The 23,879-nt window shown below is 32.4% G+C and overlaps 4 protein-coding genes across 6 annotated transcripts; all 4 read right to left on the bottom strand.

Annotated features, from left to right (window-relative positions):
* Positions 1-5,202: 5,202 nt before the first annotated feature.
* On the bottom strand, positions 5,203-6,626 carry LOC122597342 (F-box/FBD/LRR-repeat protein At1g13570-like). Its single transcript, XM_043769944.1, has 3 exons — positions 5,835-6,626; positions 5,567-5,725; positions 5,203-5,487 (listed from the first exon to the last, which is right to left on the bottom strand). The coding sequence occupies exons 1-3, from the start codon at positions 6,624-6,626 to the stop codon at positions 5,203-5,205; spliced, it is 1,236 nt and encodes a 411-aa protein (XP_043625879.1).
* A 2,061-nt stretch (positions 6,627-8,687) lies between these two features.
* Positions 8,688-9,384, bottom strand: LOC122597341. Its single transcript, XM_043769943.1, has 2 exons — positions 9,249-9,384; positions 8,688-9,109 (listed from the first exon to the last, which is right to left on the bottom strand). The coding sequence occupies exons 1-2, from the start codon at positions 9,382-9,384 to the stop codon at positions 8,688-8,690; spliced, it is 558 nt and encodes a 185-aa protein (XP_043625878.1).
* Positions 9,385-18,068: 8,684 nt separating this feature from the next.
* LOC122597340 (F-box/FBD/LRR-repeat protein At1g13570-like) lies at positions 18,069-19,660 on the bottom strand. The gene is made up of 4 exons (XM_043769942.1): positions 19,647-19,660; positions 18,722-19,448; positions 18,536-18,629; positions 18,069-18,265 (listed from the first exon to the last, which is right to left on the bottom strand). The coding sequence occupies exons 1-4, from the start codon at positions 19,658-19,660 to the stop codon at positions 18,069-18,071; spliced, it is 1,032 nt and encodes a 343-aa protein (XP_043625877.1).
* Positions 19,661-20,508: 848 nt separating this feature from the next.
* Positions 20,509-22,275, bottom strand: LOC122598149. Of its 3 annotated transcripts, XR_006323545.1 has the most exons (4): positions 22,184-22,275; positions 21,801-22,027; positions 20,960-21,118; positions 20,509-20,880 (listed from the first exon to the last, which is right to left on the bottom strand). XR_006323545.1 is itself a non-coding variant. In XM_043770749.1 (3 exons), the coding sequence occupies exons 1-3, from the start codon at positions 21,700-21,702 to the stop codon at positions 20,599-20,601; spliced, it is 540 nt and encodes a 179-aa protein (XP_043626684.1). In that variant the 5' UTR covers positions 21,703-21,776; the 3' UTR covers positions 20,509-20,598. The 3 variants fall into 3 exon arrangements, 2 of the variants coding, with proteins under 2 accessions (XP_043626684.1, XP_043626683.1); XM_043770749.1 differs by lacking the exons at positions 21,801-22,027; positions 22,184-22,275 and adding an exon at positions 21,604-21,776; XM_043770748.1 differs by lacking the exons at positions 21,801-22,027; positions 22,184-22,275 and adding an exon at positions 21,223-21,596.
* Between the last annotated feature and the right edge of the window lie 1,604 nt (positions 22,276-23,879).

Genomic DNA, 23,879 nt, shown 5'->3' with positions numbered 1-23,879 from the left:
TGTTTTTATTTTCCGATGAAGTGGTTTAAAGAAAAGGGGTTGAAGAAGATGAAGTAGTAGGTACATGTATGTGTTTGTGTGCAGTAGTGTTGACTTGTGGGATAAAAAAGTTGTGTAGTACAGTACATATATAAGTTAATTAAATAGAAATAGAAATAGGATGGGGTATTTTGTTGACGTATATATAGCTTCTGAGCAGTAATGTTTGACACAATAATTTATTGTCATATTTTAGGTTTCTATATTTTTCATTATTCTTATTATTATCATTATTATTGATATATATATATAGATACATAGGGGTGAGATAAATTAAGTCCAGCTTAATTTGAGTCCAAAAAAAAGTCCATGTAACTTACACATGTGTAAGTCGTGGTAGCGGTGGTCGCCGTCGCCGGAAAATCATGGTGGTGGTCGGAGATGATGGTGGTGGTGGTAGGAGGTGGTTGAAATTTGAGGAGATGAAAGAAAATCAATAGACTCAAATTGGACTCAAAATAAACTGGACTCATTTTATCTTTTCCCTATATATATATTTGGGGACAATATGAAAAAGTTTAGGTAAAAGATGCAGTACATATCTTAGGTAAATATGTGTATTTTATGGGGGATTATTTAAAATTCAAGAGGGTTATGTATGTTTATCAAATTCAAATGTTTAATTTGTAACTTTTTTTAACACCTAAGATAGGTAAAATCACGAGGCATAGATATTTTTCCATATATATATATATATATAGTGTTTTATTTACATATTATTTTAAGGAATCATCTTTAATTCTTGAGCCGGGCCTTGAATTTTTTTCATGTTTTTGGAGACGGCACTGCCTCAGGCCTAACAATCCTATGGATAACTAGGAAGTGTGGTTTACATCATAGCAGGCTCTACTCTGCCTTTGCACTGCAACTATTATGCATTTGGAGGATCGATCTTTCTTCTTCCATTTAAGTTTTGGTCTTAGTTTTTCTTTTCTTACAGTTGCTTGTTCCTTGAGTCCATCTGACCACCATTCTGATCTTCTTTGTTTCTTGGTTTCCTCCCTCTTGTTTTGGGAGGTTGGTTGTTAATGGATTAAAAAAAATGTCCACAAAAATAAGAAGAAACACAATTCAAATTGGAATATGAGTTCTGACAAAAGGCAAGAGTGGTAATATATTGTGTTCTATTTGTGATTTTAATTTAGTTTGGTTATAATATTGTTGTAATAACCAAATGAAGTGTTCTAACCCATAAATCCAATAGAGAAGATGGGATTCAAGTGATGGGTAAAAATATGGTTTTTGAGTATACCATGACAATATATATTTTAGTAATTTATATCTAAGATTAAACTTCTTTATATTTTGTTGAAGAAAAATGGAATTGGTTCATGAAGAAAAATGGAACTGGTTCATGAGGCACATAAAGCATCCAAAGTTGAATTATGGAGAGAATTTTTTATTATACTAAAGCATACTTGCTTTAATAACTTATCGACCAATCACAACTCTCGATTTCTTAATTTTGACTTTAATTTACACTTTTAACCCGATAATTTTAATATAAATAACAAATATAATAATAGCTAATATATATCCAATAGAATAATAGCTAATATTTATCCAATAAAATGATAACTAATATATATCCAATTTATATTTTTTACACGATAATTTTAATATAATAAACAAATATAATAATAACTAATATATATCCGATAGAATAATAACTAATATTTATTCAATAAAATAATAACTAATATATATCCAATAATATATTCTATCATATATATTAGTTATTGTTTAATTGGATAAATATTAGTTATTATACCATTCTTATTTTAAGACTGTTCTTATTTGATTGTCCCCCTATATATATATATATATACAATCAAATGAGAACGAAATTAAAATGAGAAAAAATGAGAACACTTAAAAACTACATTTTGATGTATTAAAAGTCCATAAAACTGACATAGTGCATAACTAATTATCATTATTTAAGTGTTTATTAACACATTGATCCGTCAAAATCGAAAAAATCTTGTTTTTTGTTGGATGCACAAAAAAACGTGATTTTTTCGATTTTGACGGATCAATGTGTTGTTAAACACTTAAATAATGATAATTAGTTAAGCACTATGTTAGTTTTATGGACTTTTAATGCATCAAAATGATGTTTTTAAGTGTTCTCATCGTTCTTATTTTAAAAATGTTCTGACCAAAGTATTACCCTATATATATATAGAAAATTGAAAATTACAATTGCTAATATTTTTCTTTTATCTCCACATAAAAATAACCGTGATAGTTTTCTACTTTACAACTTCCATACCATGATTGTATTTGTATATGAATTTTCATATTAAATTATTTAGTTTCCATTTCTTCAAATTAAGCCCCATACGTTACTGTATTTGTTTATTATTTAATTTTCAAAATTTCTCAACAATATTTGCCTTTGTTTACTTAACATTCTCCTGCATTTGTTTTCGACTTTTGTCATTAATAGATCGAAGTCAAATTAGTTTTATGCAAGTTATTTTTATTTAGCCAACTAGCGAAATTAATTTTTATGCATCCAAGTTATTTTTATGCATCCAATTTAAATGATTAGATCTGAGTCATGTTACTTTTTTTTATACATAATAAAAGAAAATTGTCTTACAAAACTATTTTTAGAAAACAACATTATGTGGCATATTTATATTTTTTTTCAAAAAAATTTATTTTATTTATGATGTAATATTTAATATTGAATATTTTTAAAGATAAATTGTTCATTAAATACTTATTTTAATTTTCTATTTTTATTTAAAAATATTTTTATGTTTTGTTAATGCAATAGGTACCCATATATCTACAATCCCTTATAAAATATATTGGACTAACTATTTTAGAAATTCAACAATCTATTCAATATTCTCATATTGCTCCTAATTCACACGTTACCTCTAATTTTATATCTCTAAACACAATCAGACAAACACCTTACCAAGATCTAACACACAGTCACTTCTTTCTCTCCTTCCTATTTACACACCCGCATATCGAGTCCCCCACTGTTTTGTATTATTATCATCGTTTAACCGTCGCAACGCGCGGACACCAATCCTCGTATATATAAATTATGTTAGTCAATTTAATATCTCCGAACCAAGTTATAATATGTCAACAACAAAAATTACATTTTTTTTTATTATAATTTTTTTCCTTTTAAAAATTTTAGTTAAAATACCCGGGTTTATTAGCTAGTATTTTTATACTTCCAAGTCATGTTAATTTTTTATGCACGACTCTTATATAAAAAGGATGCATAAATTTTAAATGTGAATGCATAACTCGAATTGGATGCACAAATCATATTAAAAAAAATGGATGCGTCTGCAAACATGATGCAATTTTGCTTCATTAACTATATAAACGAGTTGCTTCATTAACTATATAAACGAGGATGCATTTTTTTCTTCATTACTCTAAAAAGGATATATAATAGATTACTACCCTGTTTTATTTAAACATGCGCATCCACGAACACATACATTTTATTTTATTTCTTTTTTTTCATTTACTATCATATCCTTAAAAATACTTGTAAAAAGACATAATTACCATTAATTCTACATAATATTTCAAAAATACCCAAATTGATCTTGACCCTTAAATTTTTTCATCAAATGGTGAAAAATTGTTGTCATTGTTCTTATTTTTAATTTCTTTTCACCGGAAAGTATAGTAGTTAGTAATCAACAATAACCACAATCAACTGATTTATTAATTTCAGTTTCTTATTTAACCTTCAGTTTCCCCCAACTCTGTTGTTCCACACGCACAGACCGTGTGTTTACGCTTTTTTGACATATAATAATATAACAAAATGTATAAGCACATTTCTATTTAACCCCCCACCCCATCCATAGATTTCCCAAATTCAGTTTTATAAAGGGTTTTTGCTGATTTCAGTTTTGGATCAAAATCCTCCAAATCTCTCACATTAAATCCTAATTCAATCTAAAAACTAAAATAGATAAAAATAAATAAATAAATAAACAAATTAGGAGGAGTTTATACCTGAATACCTGATGTATAGTAGGATTAGTAGCCTAGTAGGTAGTTAAATATCAACAATAATCAACTTATTTTTATTTACTTAAATTTTTCAACCTCCTTACATATCTTTCTCATTCCCGCCCCTGTCAGTACAGTGTGTGTGGGTACGCCTTTTGATATAACAAATCAGTATATGTATTTAACCCCCTTTATATTTCCCTAAAGTCAACATTCTTTCTTTCTTTTATTAATACGAGAGAAACTGTCCGCGTGTTACGGCGGTGCGAATGGTGGGGGTGATAAGTCATAAAGTGTGATAGCTCATAGAGTGTGATAGCCAAATGTCTTGGCCGTACGAAAGTATATCGAATGACATCTCTAATGACAGAGCATGAAACTTAAAGAACACTCATACAAATTATATAACTTATCGATGTACGGTTTTTAAGATAAATTATTTTGAATGAATTAGAGAAATAAAACAATTTATGAAAGAGAGATAAAAAAATAAGTGGTTGAGATGAAAATGAAAGTTGAAAGTTGCGAGTCATTAATGTATCATACATCATGCATTATCATGTGTACATTGTTGAAATTAAAAGTTGAAAGTTGAAACTTTATTTTCTTTATAATATAATATAGATAAATTCTAGCGAGAAGTTATGAAATACAAATAAATATCAGGATAACATATATATATAATTTTCTTAGCTCTACCAACAATATATATATATATATATAATTTTTTTAAAACAGAACAGTTTAATATACATATAAATTACTTAACTAATTGCTGAATTATATTGTCAATTAAGGTAAACTCAAAAACCATCTTTTTAATCATCACTATAAATCCTATCCATGAGTCATATCAATCCTCCCTGCCAGAGTCATAGATAATGAACCAAATCAACAATAACAAGAAACACAAGATAAGTTGAAACACAAGATAAGTTGAAACCATAGTAACACTAACCGTTTTACCTGAAATCAAGTGTGACGTTTCAACCATATTTGTCTGTTGTCAAATGCTAATAACACTAAATTAGTCATATCATTTATCAAAACATAAATTCTACTAAGATAGAAAGAAGTCAGCTGGAAAAGGCACGTCATATGTATAGATAAAAAAATCAACAGAACAAAATGTAAAATTAGTTCATGAATACTCAACTAACTAAATATAATCTCCGCCATTGGGGAGGCTCGGTGGAGCTTCAACAACTTGCTAGCAAGCTTATATTTTTCATTGCCATCTTTGCTCATTATAGATGACTTGATAACAATTGTCTTTAGCATGGGGGAACAAGCCAGCATACACTTCATCAAACATACTTCATTTTCCAAACCTTTTATATTAGATAAATACACATTCCGAAGTTGTAGTTGCCCCATTGTGCTGCAGTCTACCTCTGGAGAAAATATGGCGGGCGGGGAGACGTCATTCTTGTATCTAGCCTACATTATAGAATAGTATTCATGTACAAATGTATGAGATTTTCAAGAGGAATAATATCATGCATAACTATTCACTTACATTGATATGAAGGGTCTGCAAATTTGTGCAGCCAAAAAGCATCCCAAAAACACAGGCTAACATGGAAACACTACTAAAATCCATTGTCAATAATTCAAGAGTCTTGAGGAAGGGAAAGGTGGTGGAGACTGGATTTTGAGCAACATCTTCCGCCAAGAACTACAAAAGGTACACAGACAAAGCCATTTTAATCTGTTAAAGTACTCAATAATCCTACTTACAGCTAGCATTGTGTAAAGTGAAATTCAAAAACCTAACATAACCTTACCTCAAACTTTCCAAAATTTAAATAAAGCTCCTGAAGTTTTGGAAGAAGGGAGAGGTGCTGTAAGGCAGTGGAAAGTCTGACCATGGTCATATTGTCAAGCAAACACAATGACAAGCCCAACTTGTTGAGATTTTCGAGTTTTGCAATCTCAACCAACTTCACTTCCCCTCTAAGTTCACGATTCACGATGTCCAAAATCAGAGTCTCGAGCATAGGACTTTGAGGGATAAATTCCCCACATCTATGGTCTTGAAATCTTACATTTTGCAATGTTAAGCTTAATAGCTTTGGAAAACCACGAAAATAAGGCGAAGGAGACAAATCACAGCTATTAAGGTGCAAATGTTTCAACTCAAGATAAGAGAAAAGATGGGTAGGCAACATAATGGATGTTTGACGCCAATTAATCAAAGTGAGTTCTTTAAATCCTCGTATTCTAGAAAGAACCATAACCAAATGATGAATATCCTCAGTATCCAATTCCATATAATCAGTTATATGGAGGACAAACTTTGTAATGGCACCTTTAAGCTGATGAAGAAGTCTACTTATATTAGTTTTATCAAAGTGACTTTTTCTTTTAGCTATAAAGAACTCTAGATCAAAGATGAGTTGGGTGAGAAGAGTCCACTTAGACCTCCAGCTTGTTGACAAAATACTAGTCCCCACCGCGTCTCTTAACGGCAAACAATTCATAATATTAGCGATCACATCCTCTGGCATCCTGCTAATAAAATCTTCTCCAACTTCTGTTGAAACTCTGGATGCTTTGCAGCAATTAACCACTTCCATTTTATATACTAGTAATACAAGACATATGTATAAGCCAGAATAATAATAAAAAAAAAAAAAGCCATTATATAAAACTTAAATCAATTCAGTTTTGATAAAAAAAATCCCCCAAATTTCTCAAATTAAACCCTAAATCAATCGAAAAAACTAAAGAGATAAAAATAAATATAAATAAATGGATTAGGAAGAGTTTATACCTCAAATGTATAGTAGTTATTATCAACTTAATCAATTAACTTCAATTTTTTCTTTCCGCGTTCGTTACTGAGCATGCGATTACGTTTTTTTTTACATATATATAATGCATATTACGCTTTTCGTTCACTATATATAGGCACAATTTTATATAACTCCCCTTGTATTTCCAAAAGTTAACATTCGGTCATTCCATAATATTTCTCTGTCTCTTGACTAATTTAGGCTTTAACTTGCCTTTTGTCAGAACACATATTCCATTTAGAATTGTGTACTTTCTTATTTTCGTGGACATTGACTTTTTATTTGTTTTTTCCGATTAACAACCAACCTCGCAAAAAAAGAGAGAGGAGACCAAGAAACAAAGAAGACCAAAATGGTGGTCACAAGGATTTGAGGAACGAGCAACTGTAGGAAAAGAACAATTAAGACCAAAACTTAAATCGAAGATGAAAGATCGATCTTCCAAATGCATAATAGATGTAGTTCGAAAGGAGAGTGGAGCCTGCTATTCGAGTCTACCATGATGTAAACCACATTTTCGAGTCATCCATAGGAATGTTTTAGGTTAGGCCCGAGGGAAAATGTTGATATCAGTGAGTCACATCATTTCCCCCATCTCCAGATACACCATAAGGTAACATAAACAACACCTTGCAGGTTCATCTATTCAATGGGCCAGAGAACCAACCAACCATGGGTCGGCAATTACGTTGGTAAAGAAATTAGAGTTGAGTTGAAGAAAAGGAGACAGCTACGCCATTTTTTTTCTCTAAACAACAAAGATATGCTAATATCATGTTTGGCGAAACATTATATTGTTGTTAATCGATTATCTGATGTAGGCCATAAGAATATATCGACTGTTTTTGGGATCCATTTGTTCATGTCGAATTTCTGCCCTCTGCCCAAACTGTGAGAGGAGAGCAGGCTATTGACATCAAGGCACAGGAAATTTATAAATAATTTTTAAAAAAAAAAACAATATTGGAAAGGCAAGAGAATACCACAAGTTTTGCTTAGATAGCAAATGTTTGATTGTCAGTGTACTTGACAGTGACAAAGAACACGAGAAGTTGACAATAACAAGAAACACGGGAAGGTTGACTAATGCTGCAGCGGGCAGACAGCTATCACGGCTGTGGGGGAGGCCCGAGGGAACCTCAACAACAGGTTAAGAAACCAAAACTTTACATCACCACCATCGGAAATTAGGGAAGAATTGGGATGAATAGTTATTGCATTTAGAAATGGGGAACTTGCTAGTATAGAGTTGATCAAGCATACTTCATTCTTTTTGCCCTTAATATTTGATAACAACACACTCCGAAGCTGCATCTGCCGAATTATGTTGCAGTCTACTTCAACGTCAGGCTCCCTGCCAGCCTCCTTGCACGTAGCCTACACGATCAAATAATATTCAAATGCAACAACTATGAGAATTACATATTCATTACTGCGATTTTCAAAAGGAGCAGTATCATGCATAACTATTCACTTACTGTAATATATAGGGTCTCCAAATTTGTACAGCCAAAAAGCATCCTAAAAGCACTTGATGACATGGAATTACTACTAAAATCCATTTCCCATAATGTAAGAGTCTTGAGGAAAGGAAAGGTGGTGGAGATAGGATTTTGAGCAACATCTTCCGGCAAGAACTGCAAAAGATGCATAGAAAGCCACTTTAATGAGTGAAAGTAGTCAATAATCCTAGTTGCAATATTACGTAAAGTGAAGTTCAAGGACCCAACTTAGCCTTACCTCGCAATTTCCAATATTTAAAGTAAGGTCCTGAAGTTTTGGAAGAAGAGACAGATGCTGGAAGACAGTGGAAAGTCTGACCATGGTCATGTTGTCAAGCAATTACAATGGCAAACATAACGTCTTGACATTTTTGAGTTTTGCAATCTCCACCAAATTCATTTCTCCTCTAATTTTGTGTCTGTAATTCGAAATTTTCAGAGTCTCAAGTAAGGGACTTTGGGCAATTAATTCCCCACATCTACGGTCTTGGAATCTTACAGTTTGCAATTTTAAGCTTATTAGCTTTGGAAAACCTTGAAATTTAGGCGAAGGAGACAAAACAAAGTCATAAAGGTGCAAATGTTTCAACTCTAGACAAGAGAAAAGATGGGTAGGCAACTTAACCGATGTTTGACACCAATTTATCAAAGTGAGTTCCTTTAATCCTCCTATTCTAGACAACGACATAACCCAATGATGAATAGCCTCTTCATCTAATTCGATTTCATTGCTTATAAAGAGGGCAAACTTTGTGACTGCACCTTTAAGATGAAAGAGAAGTCTATTTATATCAGTTTTATCAAACTGAAATTTTTGTGTACGTAATATAAAAGAACTCTAGATCAAAGATGAGTTGGGTGAGAAGAGTCCACTTGGACCTCCAGCTTGTTGACAAAATACTAGTCCCCACCGCGTCTCTTAACGGCAAACGATTCATAATATTAGTGACCACATCCTCTGGCATGGTGCTAATAATATCTTCTCCTTCAACTTGTGCTGAAACTTCGGATGGTGTCCGATGATGAACCACTTCCATTTTTATATACTAGTAAAATAAAACAAGACATGTGTATAAGGTTTATGCTAATTTTAGTTTTAATCGAAATCCCCTCAAGTTCTCACATTAAACCCCAAACTAATCAAAATCTTAAAAAAGATAATAAACCATACATATTTATATACAAGTAAAATAAAACGAGACATATGTATAAGGTTTCCACTAATTTCAGTTTTGAATACAAAATTTTCCCCAATTTCTCACATTAAACCCTAAATCAATCAAAAACTAAATAGATATAAAATAAATAAATAAAAAATTAGGAGGAGTTTATACCTGAATATAATTAGTTAGTTAGTTATCAACAATAATCAAGTTATTTTTATTAACCTCCAATTTCTTCTTTCAACCTCCTTCACTATCTTCTCAATTCCCTCCCTGTGTTCTTCAACAGTCAGTGTGTGAGTGACGCTTTTTTGCTACTACTAGAAGGGTACCCGCGCGTTGCAGCGGACCCTTAAAATATTGGTGGTTAAGTGTTACAATACCGTGTTAGTGCATTAATGTACGAACAAACTAATGGGTTGTACATAGTAGAATACACACGCAAGACAACAAAAATATTACTAAAGCAAATGCAGATAATGTATTTATTCAGTAATTATAGCAGACAATTATAATCACACAAAAGTAAGTGTTTCACAGGATAAAAAGTGAGAGGTGAGAGGTTGCAAAAATTCTTCATATGGGTTAATCGTTTTGCATTGTTTAATATAATGAGGCCTTTTTTCCGAGCAATCCCCAGACAACAATAAATTATCTCTATCTCATAAAAAGTAATTTCATGCTTTTTACATATATTAAAAATATACTCACTATTGGCTTTCAAGTGACAACGGGAGAGTAACCATGAAATTTTGAGCACTCATCCAAAATCCAAAAGCCATAATCTGAAAAAATCCCACACCATTGGAAAGTTTGATAAATTCTGTTCTATAATAAGATGCATATCTACCTTGGTTATTCATGTAATCATGTATGACATGAATCCTATAGAACGGTCGTCGAATCATGCAAACAATATTATTCTAAATTTTCCATATTGAAATTGTTAATTTCTTTTTTATGATCAACTGTACAAACAGCATTAGTGATCACAGGTGGTGTTAACGTACTCCAATAATGTCATGTATCTTTAACCTAAAAATCCGAGTAAGACGTTCTTGCTCCCACAAACTCAAATCCTTAGATGTGCACCTCATTCTACCCTTTGCTCCACTGTAAGGAACGTTAAGCATTGAAGTTGTTCATGTCGTTTACTTCATCACGGTTAAATAGGTAACAACCAATAAACCAAACATTAAAACATATTAAAAAAATAACTTTGAAGGCATTTACCAAGACAAAAAGATAAAAGGCACTTAACTTGAAAATAGAATCAATTACTTACACCAATCCACAATCAAATATGACAGAAATGAAAATCAGAACCCAATAGCTATTCTCACTTTAGTTATGTACATAGGAAGAGTACCTATACATGCCTCTCATATCATAGGCATATAAACGATGTAACCGCTCCATATCATGAACATGGCTTTGTTTATAACGTGATAGTGGTATGTGAAGCGACTTTATTAACGTTCATTTTGACATAATTAAGGTAACAGTTTCCTTGCTGACGACATTAATATATAAAAAATATGTTAAAAAACCCAAAAAATTTTAAAGGAATCTTGATTCAAAGTGGAAAACCCCTAAAATTGATGTAATATAAAAAAGATAGGAAAAACAAATAGTAGAAACATAAAAAAAATTGAAGATTTACCTCAACTCAATCTGAACAAAAGTATTAGAAATCAAAAAATATATCCTAAAGATAAAAAAAGACTCGGTATGTAAATTTGAAAAGGCTGTAAATTTGGAGGTTACCAAAGATAAATGTCTTCCAAATCAATCACAATATATACCAAAGATAGATATGAAAAGATAAACATTGGGTTATAAAAAATATAAAAAACGACATTTAATAGCCATAAACATGGTCAAAACAAAAAATGGATCTGGATTAAGTTGTTTTGTAGTAATCTTTTTTCTGTATGAAAAATATAAAAAACGACATTCAATTGTTTAAACATGGTCAAAACACAATTAGTATATGTCTATGTCCAAATAGATAGAATGGAAAAAACCTATCAGTTCAGGCGCTTTTGAGGGCTTTGATGAAGAGGAATCTGGCATATAAGTCCATGTCCAAATAGATAGAATGGAAAATTAGTATCAAGCCCCTCGTCTTGCCAATAAGCACGTCACATTTCTATTATGGGCCTATCAAATATGAGTTCCCACATACAACACATACAGTAAGCATAACCAAAAGGATAAAGGAAAGACCATGCAGAAGCAGTTAAAGGAAACAAACCTTCAAAATTTGATCAAGATGTTGATCCGTCGTTAGACTATTCCCTCCTTGATGTCAGCCACCTCATATACACCGCAACATTAAATAAAGAAAGAATAGACCATCATTCAAACTCTTCAATATAACATCAAAGACTTCATTGTAAAGTCTTTTGTTAAATAATAATTACATAAATTTGATTATCTGCATAATGAAAATAAGCAAAACATGAAATCTTCCATGAATGTACAATATTTTCATAGCCAGCCTTAATAATAGTGATATAAGTTAAAATAAAGAATTTATTAATCGAGCAGTACTGAATTAACTATGAATTTCTATAAAAATATTACTTCGTATTAAGTTAATAAATAATAATCAACTAAAGATATAAAGAAAATAAGCCAAACAAACCCATTCAGATTAGGTGGTGGCGAGGGCTGAGGATATGGGGGTGCTGATGACGGCGCAGATGGGGTGGTGGACATCACACCGGATCCAATTCCGGTGGCAGTGGGTGATGGATATGACACCGGTTCCGATCCCGGCGACGATGATTGGTGGCTATGAGACAATAGGGAGGCGGTGTTTGGGGGTATGACACCGAATTCGATTCCGGCGACGGTGGTTGTATAGCCTATGTAAGAATCGGGCGCCGGTTTGTGGAGGTATGACTCAGAAACCAAATATGTGTGTGCCTACAATTCATATTGCATTTGTTCACACTTTTAGGTGAGTGTAAATAAATTAAAAATTTTGTCATGCTTTTTAATGTGTAGAAATATATTAAATTAAAAGTGTGTGAAAATTTTTCCACACTAAAAAGTGTGTAGAAATAAAAGTTCACACTTTTTAGTGTGAACTTTCATAATTATTTTGTCACACTTCATTTGTCCACGGTAACTAAAAAAATAGTTACCGTGGACAAATGAGGTGTGACAAAATAAGTTTAAAATTTCACACTAAAAAGTGTGAACTTTTATTTATACACACTTTTTAGTATGAAGAAATTTTCAAACACTTTTAATTCAATATATTTCTACACACTAAAAAGCGTGACAAAACTTTTAATTTGTTCACACTCACTTAAAAGTGTGAACGAATGCAATATTGTTTGTAGTGAATATATAATGGAAAATGCTAATAACATGCATAAAAAAATTGAATTTTTTCATATTCAAAGTTAATTTTCTAAATTTTATGGTAAAAGAACAATTAATCAAAAAGACATTAGGGCTATAATTAGTAAAACTCATATGTAATTACTTTCCTACTTTTACTACCTAGGTTTAGTAGTCTATATATGTGCTACTTTTTTTTAACCCATGAGGACTAAACATGTTGCGTGTCCGGTTAATATATTAGATTTCTAGTTCTATTCCACTTACAATTAACAATTTCCATTAAGTTTAATTTTATTTAAAGAATATACATTAGCAAAGTGGTGGATTTATATGTAAATTACCATATATAGTTTCATGTATTACCAAAATCCCAAAAAAATACATTATTTAGTTTATTTATTATGAACTCATAATATATAGATCACTTTCCATAATTAATGACCGTGTCCTATTCCAAACAGGTCATTATGCATATTGTTCGACTTAATACATACACCCTCACCTCTATATATAATGCACGTACGACAATAACCGTGCATATCAATTAAGTTCTAGACTTGAATTCGTATAATATATCTTCTTCTTTTTTCTTGGTTCGAAGATTAATTGCTTAGAAATCGATTCTGATATATTGTACGTAAAAAATATGAAATCAATGGGCGTACTTCCGAGTAACGTCGACAATGTTCATGCCAGTTATAATATTCTTCCAAAAGATCATTCTTATATCGACTTTCTTGCTCCAGGCAGGAAATCAGCCTTCTCCCCTTACACTAGTGCTAAACAAGCTGCAGGGTAATTAGTTTCGTTTATCTTGTTAATCTTTTTTTTTTTCCACTGATCATCAGAATACATATGCATATAGCTAGCTAGGATTATAAGCATGTTAGTCAACAATCAAGAATATATATACAGTTAAGGATTAAGACCATATGTTGCAAATTAGTGTTGTGTATAATTATACTATTTTATTATGAATATATATATGGGTGTAAGTTATGTAATTTATGTACGTACTTAAAATTTTCGAACCAAACGTATTAGAGGTTTTTCTAAAAATATTACTCGTAAATAACAACTTATGAGTAATTTTTATTATGTATTTATAACATAGTTGGTTATTTAAAAATCAAGACTTGATCTTATATATGATCGTTTTTATGTTTTCGACTAATTTTCTTGTTTCGCCTTCCTTGATCTTAAATTTGATTGTTCAATGATAATTAAATTTATGGTCGCAGGACGACAGTGCCAAAAGATTCACCAAAAAAAACTAAGTTGCGTTGTTGTCCTATTGCTGATGAAGAAGATGACGATGACTACGAAGCTTATATGCTAAGGATGGAAAGAGAAGCAGATCATCAGAAAGAGTCGTTAGCTAATAAGCAAGTTATCGAGCCAGAAAGCAGTATGGAGATGATGCCTAGATCATCGAAACGTGTATCTTGGTCTAATGACGAGGACAATAAGGACTACGATCAGTTGGTTGCCAAGCAAGTTATTGACACAAAAACAAAGTTGAAAACATCCACTACTTTCAAAGGTGCACATTATTCATCATCCAGCGAGCTAGCCAAGCAAGTTATCAAACCAAAAACAAAAATGAGTAAAACGTCATCCAAGCGAAGATCACATTCACCAACCGACGATGATATCGAACCAAAACCAAAGAAAGTTAAATTGATATCCAATGGTTCACATTACCCTACTATGGATGATAAAGTTGGCAAGCCAAAACCCAAAACAAAGAACAAAGCAACATCATCCAAACGTTCACATTCGCCGGTTAATGATGATGATGATGAGGAGGAGGAGGACTATGAGTTAGCCAAGAAAACGGTTGGATCAAAAACGAAAAAGAACTCAGCATCATCATCATCATCCAAACGTTCACATTCGTCCATTACTGAGGACGAATGTGACGGTGAGAATGACAAAGAGATGATGAAGTTGAAAAGGAAGAAACAAAAGGATATTGTAAAGGAGCTGGAAAGCAAACCACCAATAACTAATGAAGTAACCAAACGGTTAAAAGAATTCATCACAAGTGATGCGATAAATGGTACGGACTTAACATTGGTGATCCAAAAACTCTTGTTTACAAGTGACTTAAGACGAGGCCAAAACCGGTTAGCCATGCCTATTAACCAGTTGAAGACACTTGAATTCTTAACACCTGACGAAAAAGAGAAACTGGATAATAGATCAAGTTTGGATGTTCAACTAGTCGGACCAAAACTAGAAATTTACAAGGAACCGATGAATTTGGTTAAATGGAATATGCAAACAACCCAAAGTTATGTTTTAAAGACGCATTGGAGCGAATTTGTGGCGGATCATGTGGAGGATTTGGTAGAAAACTCCATCATTCAAGTGTGGTCGTTTAGGAAACACAACAAGCTTTGCTTTGCTCTTGCAAAAGTAGGGAGAGCCATGATCTTTGACAATCAGGACGACTCTCCATCTTCATCTTGATTGCAGTATTATCTTTTGATATATATATACAGTACTAGTTCAATTCATTTAATTCTTTATATTATTTCTAAAGGAAGCAAGAGATCATGCATGATCTAAAGATCGCTTAACTGTATTTGATTATTGGATATGATATTGTGATTGTCCCATGACTTATCTCAAAACCAACCCCATTCTTGCAATTGCTTATTTTGAGCTTTGAATTATCTAGCTTATTGTATTTGCATAATGCTTTTCGAATCTCGTTTGTCATTACTTTTATCCCATCTTTAAGATGTGAAGCCATATTATCATATTTATTTATTATTAATATAGATATAGATAGATATAGATTTTTTTAATTTTTATTAAGGTACACTAAACACAAAAAGTATAATAAGGTGGAAAGTTGAATGGTTCTTTCAAATAGGGTGCTTCATTTTTTGATATACTTACATGCATACAAGAATCAATATTTTAAAACCCAGTTTTTTGGAACGGACCGGTCTTGCCATAAAATCAGGATGGACAACTTGGGGGTTATCTTATTTATTTGAAAATGATTCAAACTCTAACAGTGACATCCAAACAGGTGAATTTTATAATATTTAGTTTATAAAGAAGTTACTAAACTTGTTACCAGCCATTAAAACGAAAATTGTTAAAAATATAATTACAATCCAATCAAAAGTAATACTATTATATAGTTATAATAAATAAAGTATAGGTGTTCCAATCAAAAGTAAAAAGTATAGATTTTAAAGTTCATAAACAACCAAAAATAAAATTAACATAGACAAATTATTATAAAAAGAGAAAAAATCAAAACTTGTTTTACTAAAATAAAAAGAAGTCATATAACCACCCAGAAGAATGAAACTGTGAGAGTAGTCCTTAGTTGGGCCATGAAGTTAAAATAGGCCCAACATCAGCATATATAATTTTTTGAAACTATTCATTCAAAGATATAATAATTTTGTCTCAAATATTAACGTAATTGGTAGATTATATAAAATACAAACACCAATTACTTCACGTATGTAATTAATCTAGTAGTTCTTGAAAAGTTGGAAATCAAAAGTAGGACTCCAGCATTGTATTTGACTACTCGTCTGTTGAATTAAACTTTCTTTTTTGTTCGAGTAAAAAGACTTTGCCCTTTAAAAACTTTATTAATAAAAAAAAATTAATGAATACAAAATACTATACTATCTATATCTATACTATATTATAAAGCAGATTTCTCCTAGATTTTCAACATTGAACTTGAAATTTTCAATATTGATTTTAAGTATTTTCCCAAAATGTCTCTCTTATCTATTCTATATTTACTAAAAATAACTATAATACCCTTTTTCTCTTATCAAATCTCAACCAATCATCTTTTTTCTCTCTCCTCCCTAAATCATTTATTCCTCCAATTTATTCAAAATCTTTTATCTCAAAAACCGTACGTCGATAAATTATAAAAATTGTATGGGTGTTCTTAAAATTTCATGCTATTTCATTAGAGATGCCATTCGATATACTTTCGACAAATTTTTAAATCCGAGGACGGAGCCCGTACAGCTAAGACATTTGACTATTATACTCTATGACCTAGGAATCACCACCACCATTTCACCGCCGCAAAGCGCGGATACTTGCTCTCGTATATACTAAAACAACTTGTGCACTTGCCAATTTCTAATTATTGAAAAGTAAACAAACATTTCACTCCAAACAAAAATACAACTCATAAAATAGTAAAATACTAATGAAGTCCCTAGGCTCTCGATCCACTTACTAGAAATCTAGGAGTCCACAACATAACACTCAGACCTACTTAATTTTAATATTAAAGATAAGCCCAATACCAAAAAAGAGCCCAACCGAAATAATACTCTTATACTTTTTCCCAGATACAAATCATCTTAAATGTTAAACTAGCACACATTCAAACAAACCACCCAAATTCAACACAGCCGTTTTCCTCACAAATAACTTCTCCATAAATTATGTCTCTATAATTCACTTCAGTAACTCCTTGATTCAATGAAAAATTCCACAATCTTGCAGCTTCCACTGCCATTTCAGTCTTCTTAATTTTTCAAACCAATCAATCTTATTCTTACCCTTTCTTTAATTAAGGCACAAAGATCATCAATGCTTCTGCTTTTTTGTTGAAAGGTCCTCCAATTTCTTCCCTGTCATATATGGCCCCTAAGACCAGTTTTTGAATAATATATTCCAGACAGCCTTGTTCATGGACATTTTATGCATACATTCCACAATCTGACCCCATTTAGAAGGCACAGAATCCAACTTAGCCATCCCCTTCATTTCATTCCACACCCTCATATTCAGTCAAAAAACAGATGCTCATGGCTGTCTGGCTGTTTATTACAGAAAATACACAAGCAATTATTTCTATTCAGCCCATACAATTTATCATGTGTTTTCAGTTTTTCTTTCAAAGCCAGCCAAAGAATGAAAGCGTGCCTCGGGATACACTGACTAGACCAGACAAGCTTAGCCCAATTAACTTCCTCAATCTGTTGAATTAAACTTAATGTATCTATACTCAGATTGTCAGATATGTTCTCATTATCTTATACTCCGTATTTAGACTTATAGCTAAAAGGAAAATATATAGATGAATCATAAAAACAGAACAAAATGTTCACCATATCTATATAAATAGCTTCAGTTCATTTTTAACGTACCAAAATAAAATCAAGATAAAGTTAAAACCATTATTAAATCTAGTTGAAGTCCACTATGGCTGTGTGGGAGGCTCGATTAAGCTTCAACAATGTAGTAGCAACCTTCAACTTTCCAGCATACGACATAGATGAGACGGAATGAATTGCCATCTTCTTTAGCAAAGGGGAACAAGCAAGTAAATGCTTTATCAAATATATTTCATATTGTGAACCCATACAAGATATAAACACCACATCTCGAAGTTGCAGTTACCCCAACGTGCTCTGGGCTGAATCAGTAGAGCAAATGACATATGGTAGAAAAGCTTGTTGTGTATATTCACCCTACAAGAATAGTTAATCAGTATTAATAAGCACAACTATGAGATTTTAAGACAAAGTATATCCATTCTGCGATACATTTCAATGTTAAAAATAGATAAATAGAAATTCACTCACCCAAATATTTAGGGTGCGCAGATTTGGGGATCTCCAAATCACTCCAATAGCACTTAATACCTCAATACGTCTACCAAGATTTATTTGTGATAATGTAAGAGTCTTGAGGCTGGGGAAGCTGTTAAAGATCAAGCAGTCGTTCTCATTCGATTCTGTTGGGAACTGTAAGAAAAAAATGTACATAGAGAGTCAACTCATTAAGTTAGACAACGATTTAACGAATACTGAATTTTGCAGAACCAGACTAGAGTTACCTTGCAATTTTGAAAATCCAAACAGAGCTCTTGAAGTCTTGGAAAACAGCTAACAAGCTGATGGATTTTGGAAAGTGTGATCACCTTATAATCAAGGTTACACAATGGCAGAGACAGCACTATGAGATTTTTTAGTTTTGCAATCTCAGCTAATTTTAGTTTTCTAGAAAGATCATGACGATAACTAATTTCCAGATTTTCTAGTAGCGGGCACTGAGTGATAAGTTGACCACAATTACCGCTTTCAAAAGTTATTTGAAAGAAGTGTAAGGTCAACAGATTTGGAAAACCACAAAAACTTGGTGTAATCCTAAAACAGCAATTACTAAGCGTCAAATGTTTCAATTCCATACAAGAGAAAAGATGGGTAGGCAACCTAAGTGATGTTTCGTGGTTATTAGTAAGAGTGAACTCCTGAATCCCTTTCCCGGACAAAAACATAACCCAATGATTTATACTCTTAACATCCAATACCGTGTCATCTGGTATACAGAGGTCAAAGTTTGTGATGGGACCTTTAAGTTGAAGGAGAAGTCTGTTTATATCCCCCTCATCATAATCCTTCTCATAATCAAATATAAGTTGGGTGAGCAAAGTCCACTTAAACCTCCAAGTTTTTGACAAGATACTTGTCCCCACCGCATCTTGGATAGGCAAACGATCAAGAATATTAGATACCACATTCTCTGGCATGCTGCTAATGACATCATCATCATCTGGTGTCGTTCTACTAAATAAAAAAAGTGTACACGTGATAAGTACAAAACCATGGGAGAAATATGAAGTAAAAATCAACGAAAGAACACTGTATGTGCATTGCAAGTACTTAAACAGTTAAACTTGTGGCAGATTTATTTATTATATATACAAAGTTGAAATGAACAGATTAGTTACTTATAGTTAGCATATGCAAATAAACCCTGACCTTGATAACGACATCGTCTTCTTCTATCTGAGAGTAATTGTAAGTTGCAAGCCACTGATGAAATTTTCATATGCAACAGATTGGAGCCATAATATATATAAAGAGTATACAAAACCGTAGCAAATAAAGACACATTGAAGCTGGAAGGGTGGAAAACCAAACGATCAGCCTTCAATATATATACTCTCAGCTGGTGGCTTTTGACATCACGCCTTTTAATTAGAAACTAGGAGTTTTGAAGCCTTATTTGTCTAATTTGACCTCTAATAAACATATCAAAAACAAAACCAGTTCAATTAAACCAAAAAAAAAAAAAAAAAAAAAAATTTATCATATGTTTTGAATATATTAATGGGCCTAAATAGTTAACACTTTCCATACGTACAGAAACTTGACTAAAAACAAGGGAGTTGAATGGATGCTCTAGCTATATGTATGTCAATCAACAGAATCATTCGAAGTGGTTTTTTTTTTAAATATTAACGAGTGAACTATTTATAGCTTACAAAGTTGATTCAACATTAAAAAGATGGACTCTATATTCTACAAGACATGCATAGATGGTAGTCTTGTCAACTGAATTATTTCCTTGGAAAATTTTCCCATAAAACAAGCTTCTTTTTCAAAATTCTGGTGTGGATTTGAACTTGGTTCAGAACCCTCTTCCTCTTATCGTTGGCTGTGGCAACGGCCACTAACCTGAAATCAAGGTGTGAGGTTTCAACCATGCTACCTTTCAAATGCTAATTTACATTTAATTATTTACGTCTTCATTTTTCCTTTTGACAACTTCATAAAACAACATGTATCCAAAATCTATTATCATAGCATCAGCATTATCAAAACAGAAGTTCTAATAAGATAAACAAAAGGCATGCCATGTGCAGAAATCAGATAACTAAACAAAACAACAGAAAATGTAATATTAGTTCATAAATACACAACTAGTTAGCTAGAAGATAATCTCTGCCATTGGGGAGGCTCGATGGAGCTTCAACAACTTGGTAGCAAGCTTATACTTCTCATTGCCATCATTGCTCTCTATGGACGACTTGATAACAATGCTCTTTAGCATGGGGGAACAAGCCAGCATATACTTGATCAAACATACTTCATCATCCAAACCTTTTATTGATACTAAAAATACATTCCGAAGCTGTAGCTGCCCCATTGTGCTGCAATCTACCTCTGGAGGAAATATGGCAGGTGGGAGGGCAAAATTCTCGTATATAGCCTACATGATAAAAATAGCATTTATGTACAAATGTAAAAGATTACAAGAGGAAAGGTACGATACATAACTATTCACTTACTATGATATAAAGGATCTGCAAATTTGGACAGCGAAAAAGAATCCCAAAAGCACAAGCTAACATGGAAACACTACTAAAATCCATTCCGCATAATGTAAGAGTCTTGAGGAAGGGAAAGGCAGCGGAGACTGGATTTTGAGCCACATCTTCTGGCAAGAACTATAAAAGGTAGATAGAAACTAAATTTAACTGGTGAAAGTAGTCAATAATACAAGTTGCAAAATGGTGTAAAGTGAAGTTCAAAGACCCAACTTTAGCCTTACCTTGCACTTTTGGAAACTTAAATAAAGCTCCTGGAGTTTTGGAAGAAAAGAGAGATACTGGAAGACAGTGGAAAGTTTGACCATGCTCATATTGTGAAGCAAACACAATGTTAAGCTTAAAACCTTGACATTTTTAAGTTTTGCAATGTCAACTAGTTTCACATCCCCTCTAAGTTCACTACTAAATATAACCAGCCTCTCAAGTAAGGGGCATTGAGCGATTAATTCCCCACAACTATGGGCATGAAATCTTAAATCACGCATATCTAAGCTCAATAACTTTGGAAAATCATGAAAATAAGGCAAAGGAGATAAAACACAGTTGTGAAGGCACAAATGTTTCAACTCTAGACAAGAGAAAAGGTTGGTAGGAAGCTTAACCGGTGTTTGACGCCGATTATGTAACGTGAGTTCCTTGAATCCTCTTATTCTAGATAGTAACTCGACCAAATGATGTATATCCTCAACATCCAATTTCATAAAATCAGTTATATGGAGGCCAAACTTTGTAACTTCACCTTTAAGATGAAGGCAAAGTCTACTTATATTAGTATAATCAAAGTGAATTCTTTGTGTACCTAAAATGTAAAAGAACTCAAGATCAAAGATGAGTTGGGTGAGGAGCGTCCACTTAAATCTCCAGCTTGTTGACAAAATACTGGTCCGCACCGCGTCTCTTAACGGCAGACGATTCATTATATTAGTGACCACATCCTCTGGCACGCTGCTAATAAAATCGTCTCCTTCAACTTGTGCTGAAACTTCTGATGGTGTCTCATGATCAACCACTTCCATTTTATGTATACTAATAATAAAACAAGACATATGTATAAGGTTTCCGCTAATTTCAGTTTTAATCAAAATCCCCCCAATTTCTCACATTAAACCCTAAACTAATCAAAAACTAAATAGACAAAAATATATTTTTATATATATAAAGAAAATTAGGAAGAGTTTGTACCTGAATGTTTAGTAGTAGTTATCGACAATAATCACCTCAGTGTTATTAACTTCGATTTCTTTCAGCCTTCGTTATCTTTTCTTTCCCCCCACTGTGTTCTTCTGTTTACGCTTTTTTGAAATAAATATAGGCTAATTACTTAATCTCTTAACTTGTCGTTTAAACCTTTTTTTAGGCTTAAAAAAAAAAAAAGTTCTATTTGAGACTATGAAAACAGCTAAAATTACTATAGTAGGACCGTGACCACTTTTTGCTGACGTGTACGATAGCTAGCCGGTTTTATCCTAATTAATAAGGGCTAAGTACTTTCAACTTGTCACTCAAACCTTTTTATGGGGCTCCAACAAAAAAAAGTTCAATATAGTCACTTCTTTATATTCCCTTATACCATATCAGCATCTAATCACTCTCATTTCAAAACCACCGTTGTCGGCGTCCGAAACTTCATAGATACAAAGTTATCAAAATCTGAACAATGGTTTCATCCAAATCACTGGATCTACAAGACCCATCTACCAATTTCACAAACACATACAACTATAGAGATTTAATTTTGGCTTCCTCACAACCGATAAGGTCTCCCATGAAGAACATTTTTGGGTGAAATGTAGATAAGATTGATTAATTTAAAAGTTTCATATTTGGGTATTAAAATTCGTTGTCAGAATAGTAGCAGTTTTTATGGTGGCAGCTATGGAGAGTACTTCACGGTTGCGTTAGGTAGAAACATGACATTTTTAACTTGGGTTGTTTAATAGAGTTGAACATGACAAAGGTTGGGGACAAAGATACAATCAGGATTATTTAAATTGTTTCATGAGTTTTGTGGCCGGATCTTTGTGATGGTGGTGTTTGGGTGACCGAAAAAATTGTAGGTTGTTTTTTATTTTCCCGTGATGTAAATATATATTAATGATGTTGATGATGAGCTGACGTTACCATAGGTAATATGTGATTATGGCATCTCAAATCTGTAATGGGAAAAGGGTAGTCGGATTTAAGTGATGTTAGTGGTGGGGTGGTCGGAGGTGATCAAGATGAAATAGAGATTGAAGGATGTGGTTTTAGATACAGATCGATTATTTGATGTTTTGTATAGAGATATGACTTGGAATTTCCATATAATCCTTAAATGAAATAAAAGAAAAGAGAAATTACATTCAAAAATTTTTTTTACCGGCTACTTACACGAGGCCCTCAGAAAAGTAGTTTTAGCCGTTTCATACCCTCAAATAGAACTTTTTTTGTTAGAGCCCAAAAAAGGTTCCATCCAAGTAATTAGCCCATAAATATACGAGTAACAGAATGTATAAACACATCTTTTATTTAACCCCCTAGAGGCTAGAGTTTGCAAAGTTAAACATTCGGTCCCTTCCATAGTATTTTTATGTATCTTTTAAACTATTTCGGATTTAGTTGCATCACGACGCATATTTAGAATTTGAAATTAAAAGTTTGCAATTTATTTTTAGAATTGTATATTTTGTATTGGAATTAATAAATACTAAATTGACGATGGCGGTGGTGGCAGGTGGCGGTGTGGCTATTGTCTAAAAGTATTGTAGTTATTCATAATTGAAGGATGTATATTGTAAATAATTTTATTAACAGTAGTATAGGTATATTAAGTAAGAATATATGAATGAATAAATAAAAAAGAAGGATATTTCGGTTTATCGAATTCTTTTTTGAGAAA

The sequence above is a fragment of the Erigeron canadensis genome, chromosome 4, assembly GCF_010389155.1.
Source record: "Erigeron canadensis isolate Cc75 chromosome 4, C_canadensis_v1, whole genome shotgun sequence".
NCBI lineage: Eukaryota > Viridiplantae > Streptophyta > Magnoliopsida > Asterales > Asteraceae > Erigeron > Erigeron canadensis.
The sequence above is the reverse complement of the archived record's forward strand: the minus strand, read 5'-3'. Positions and strand labels throughout refer to the sequence as shown.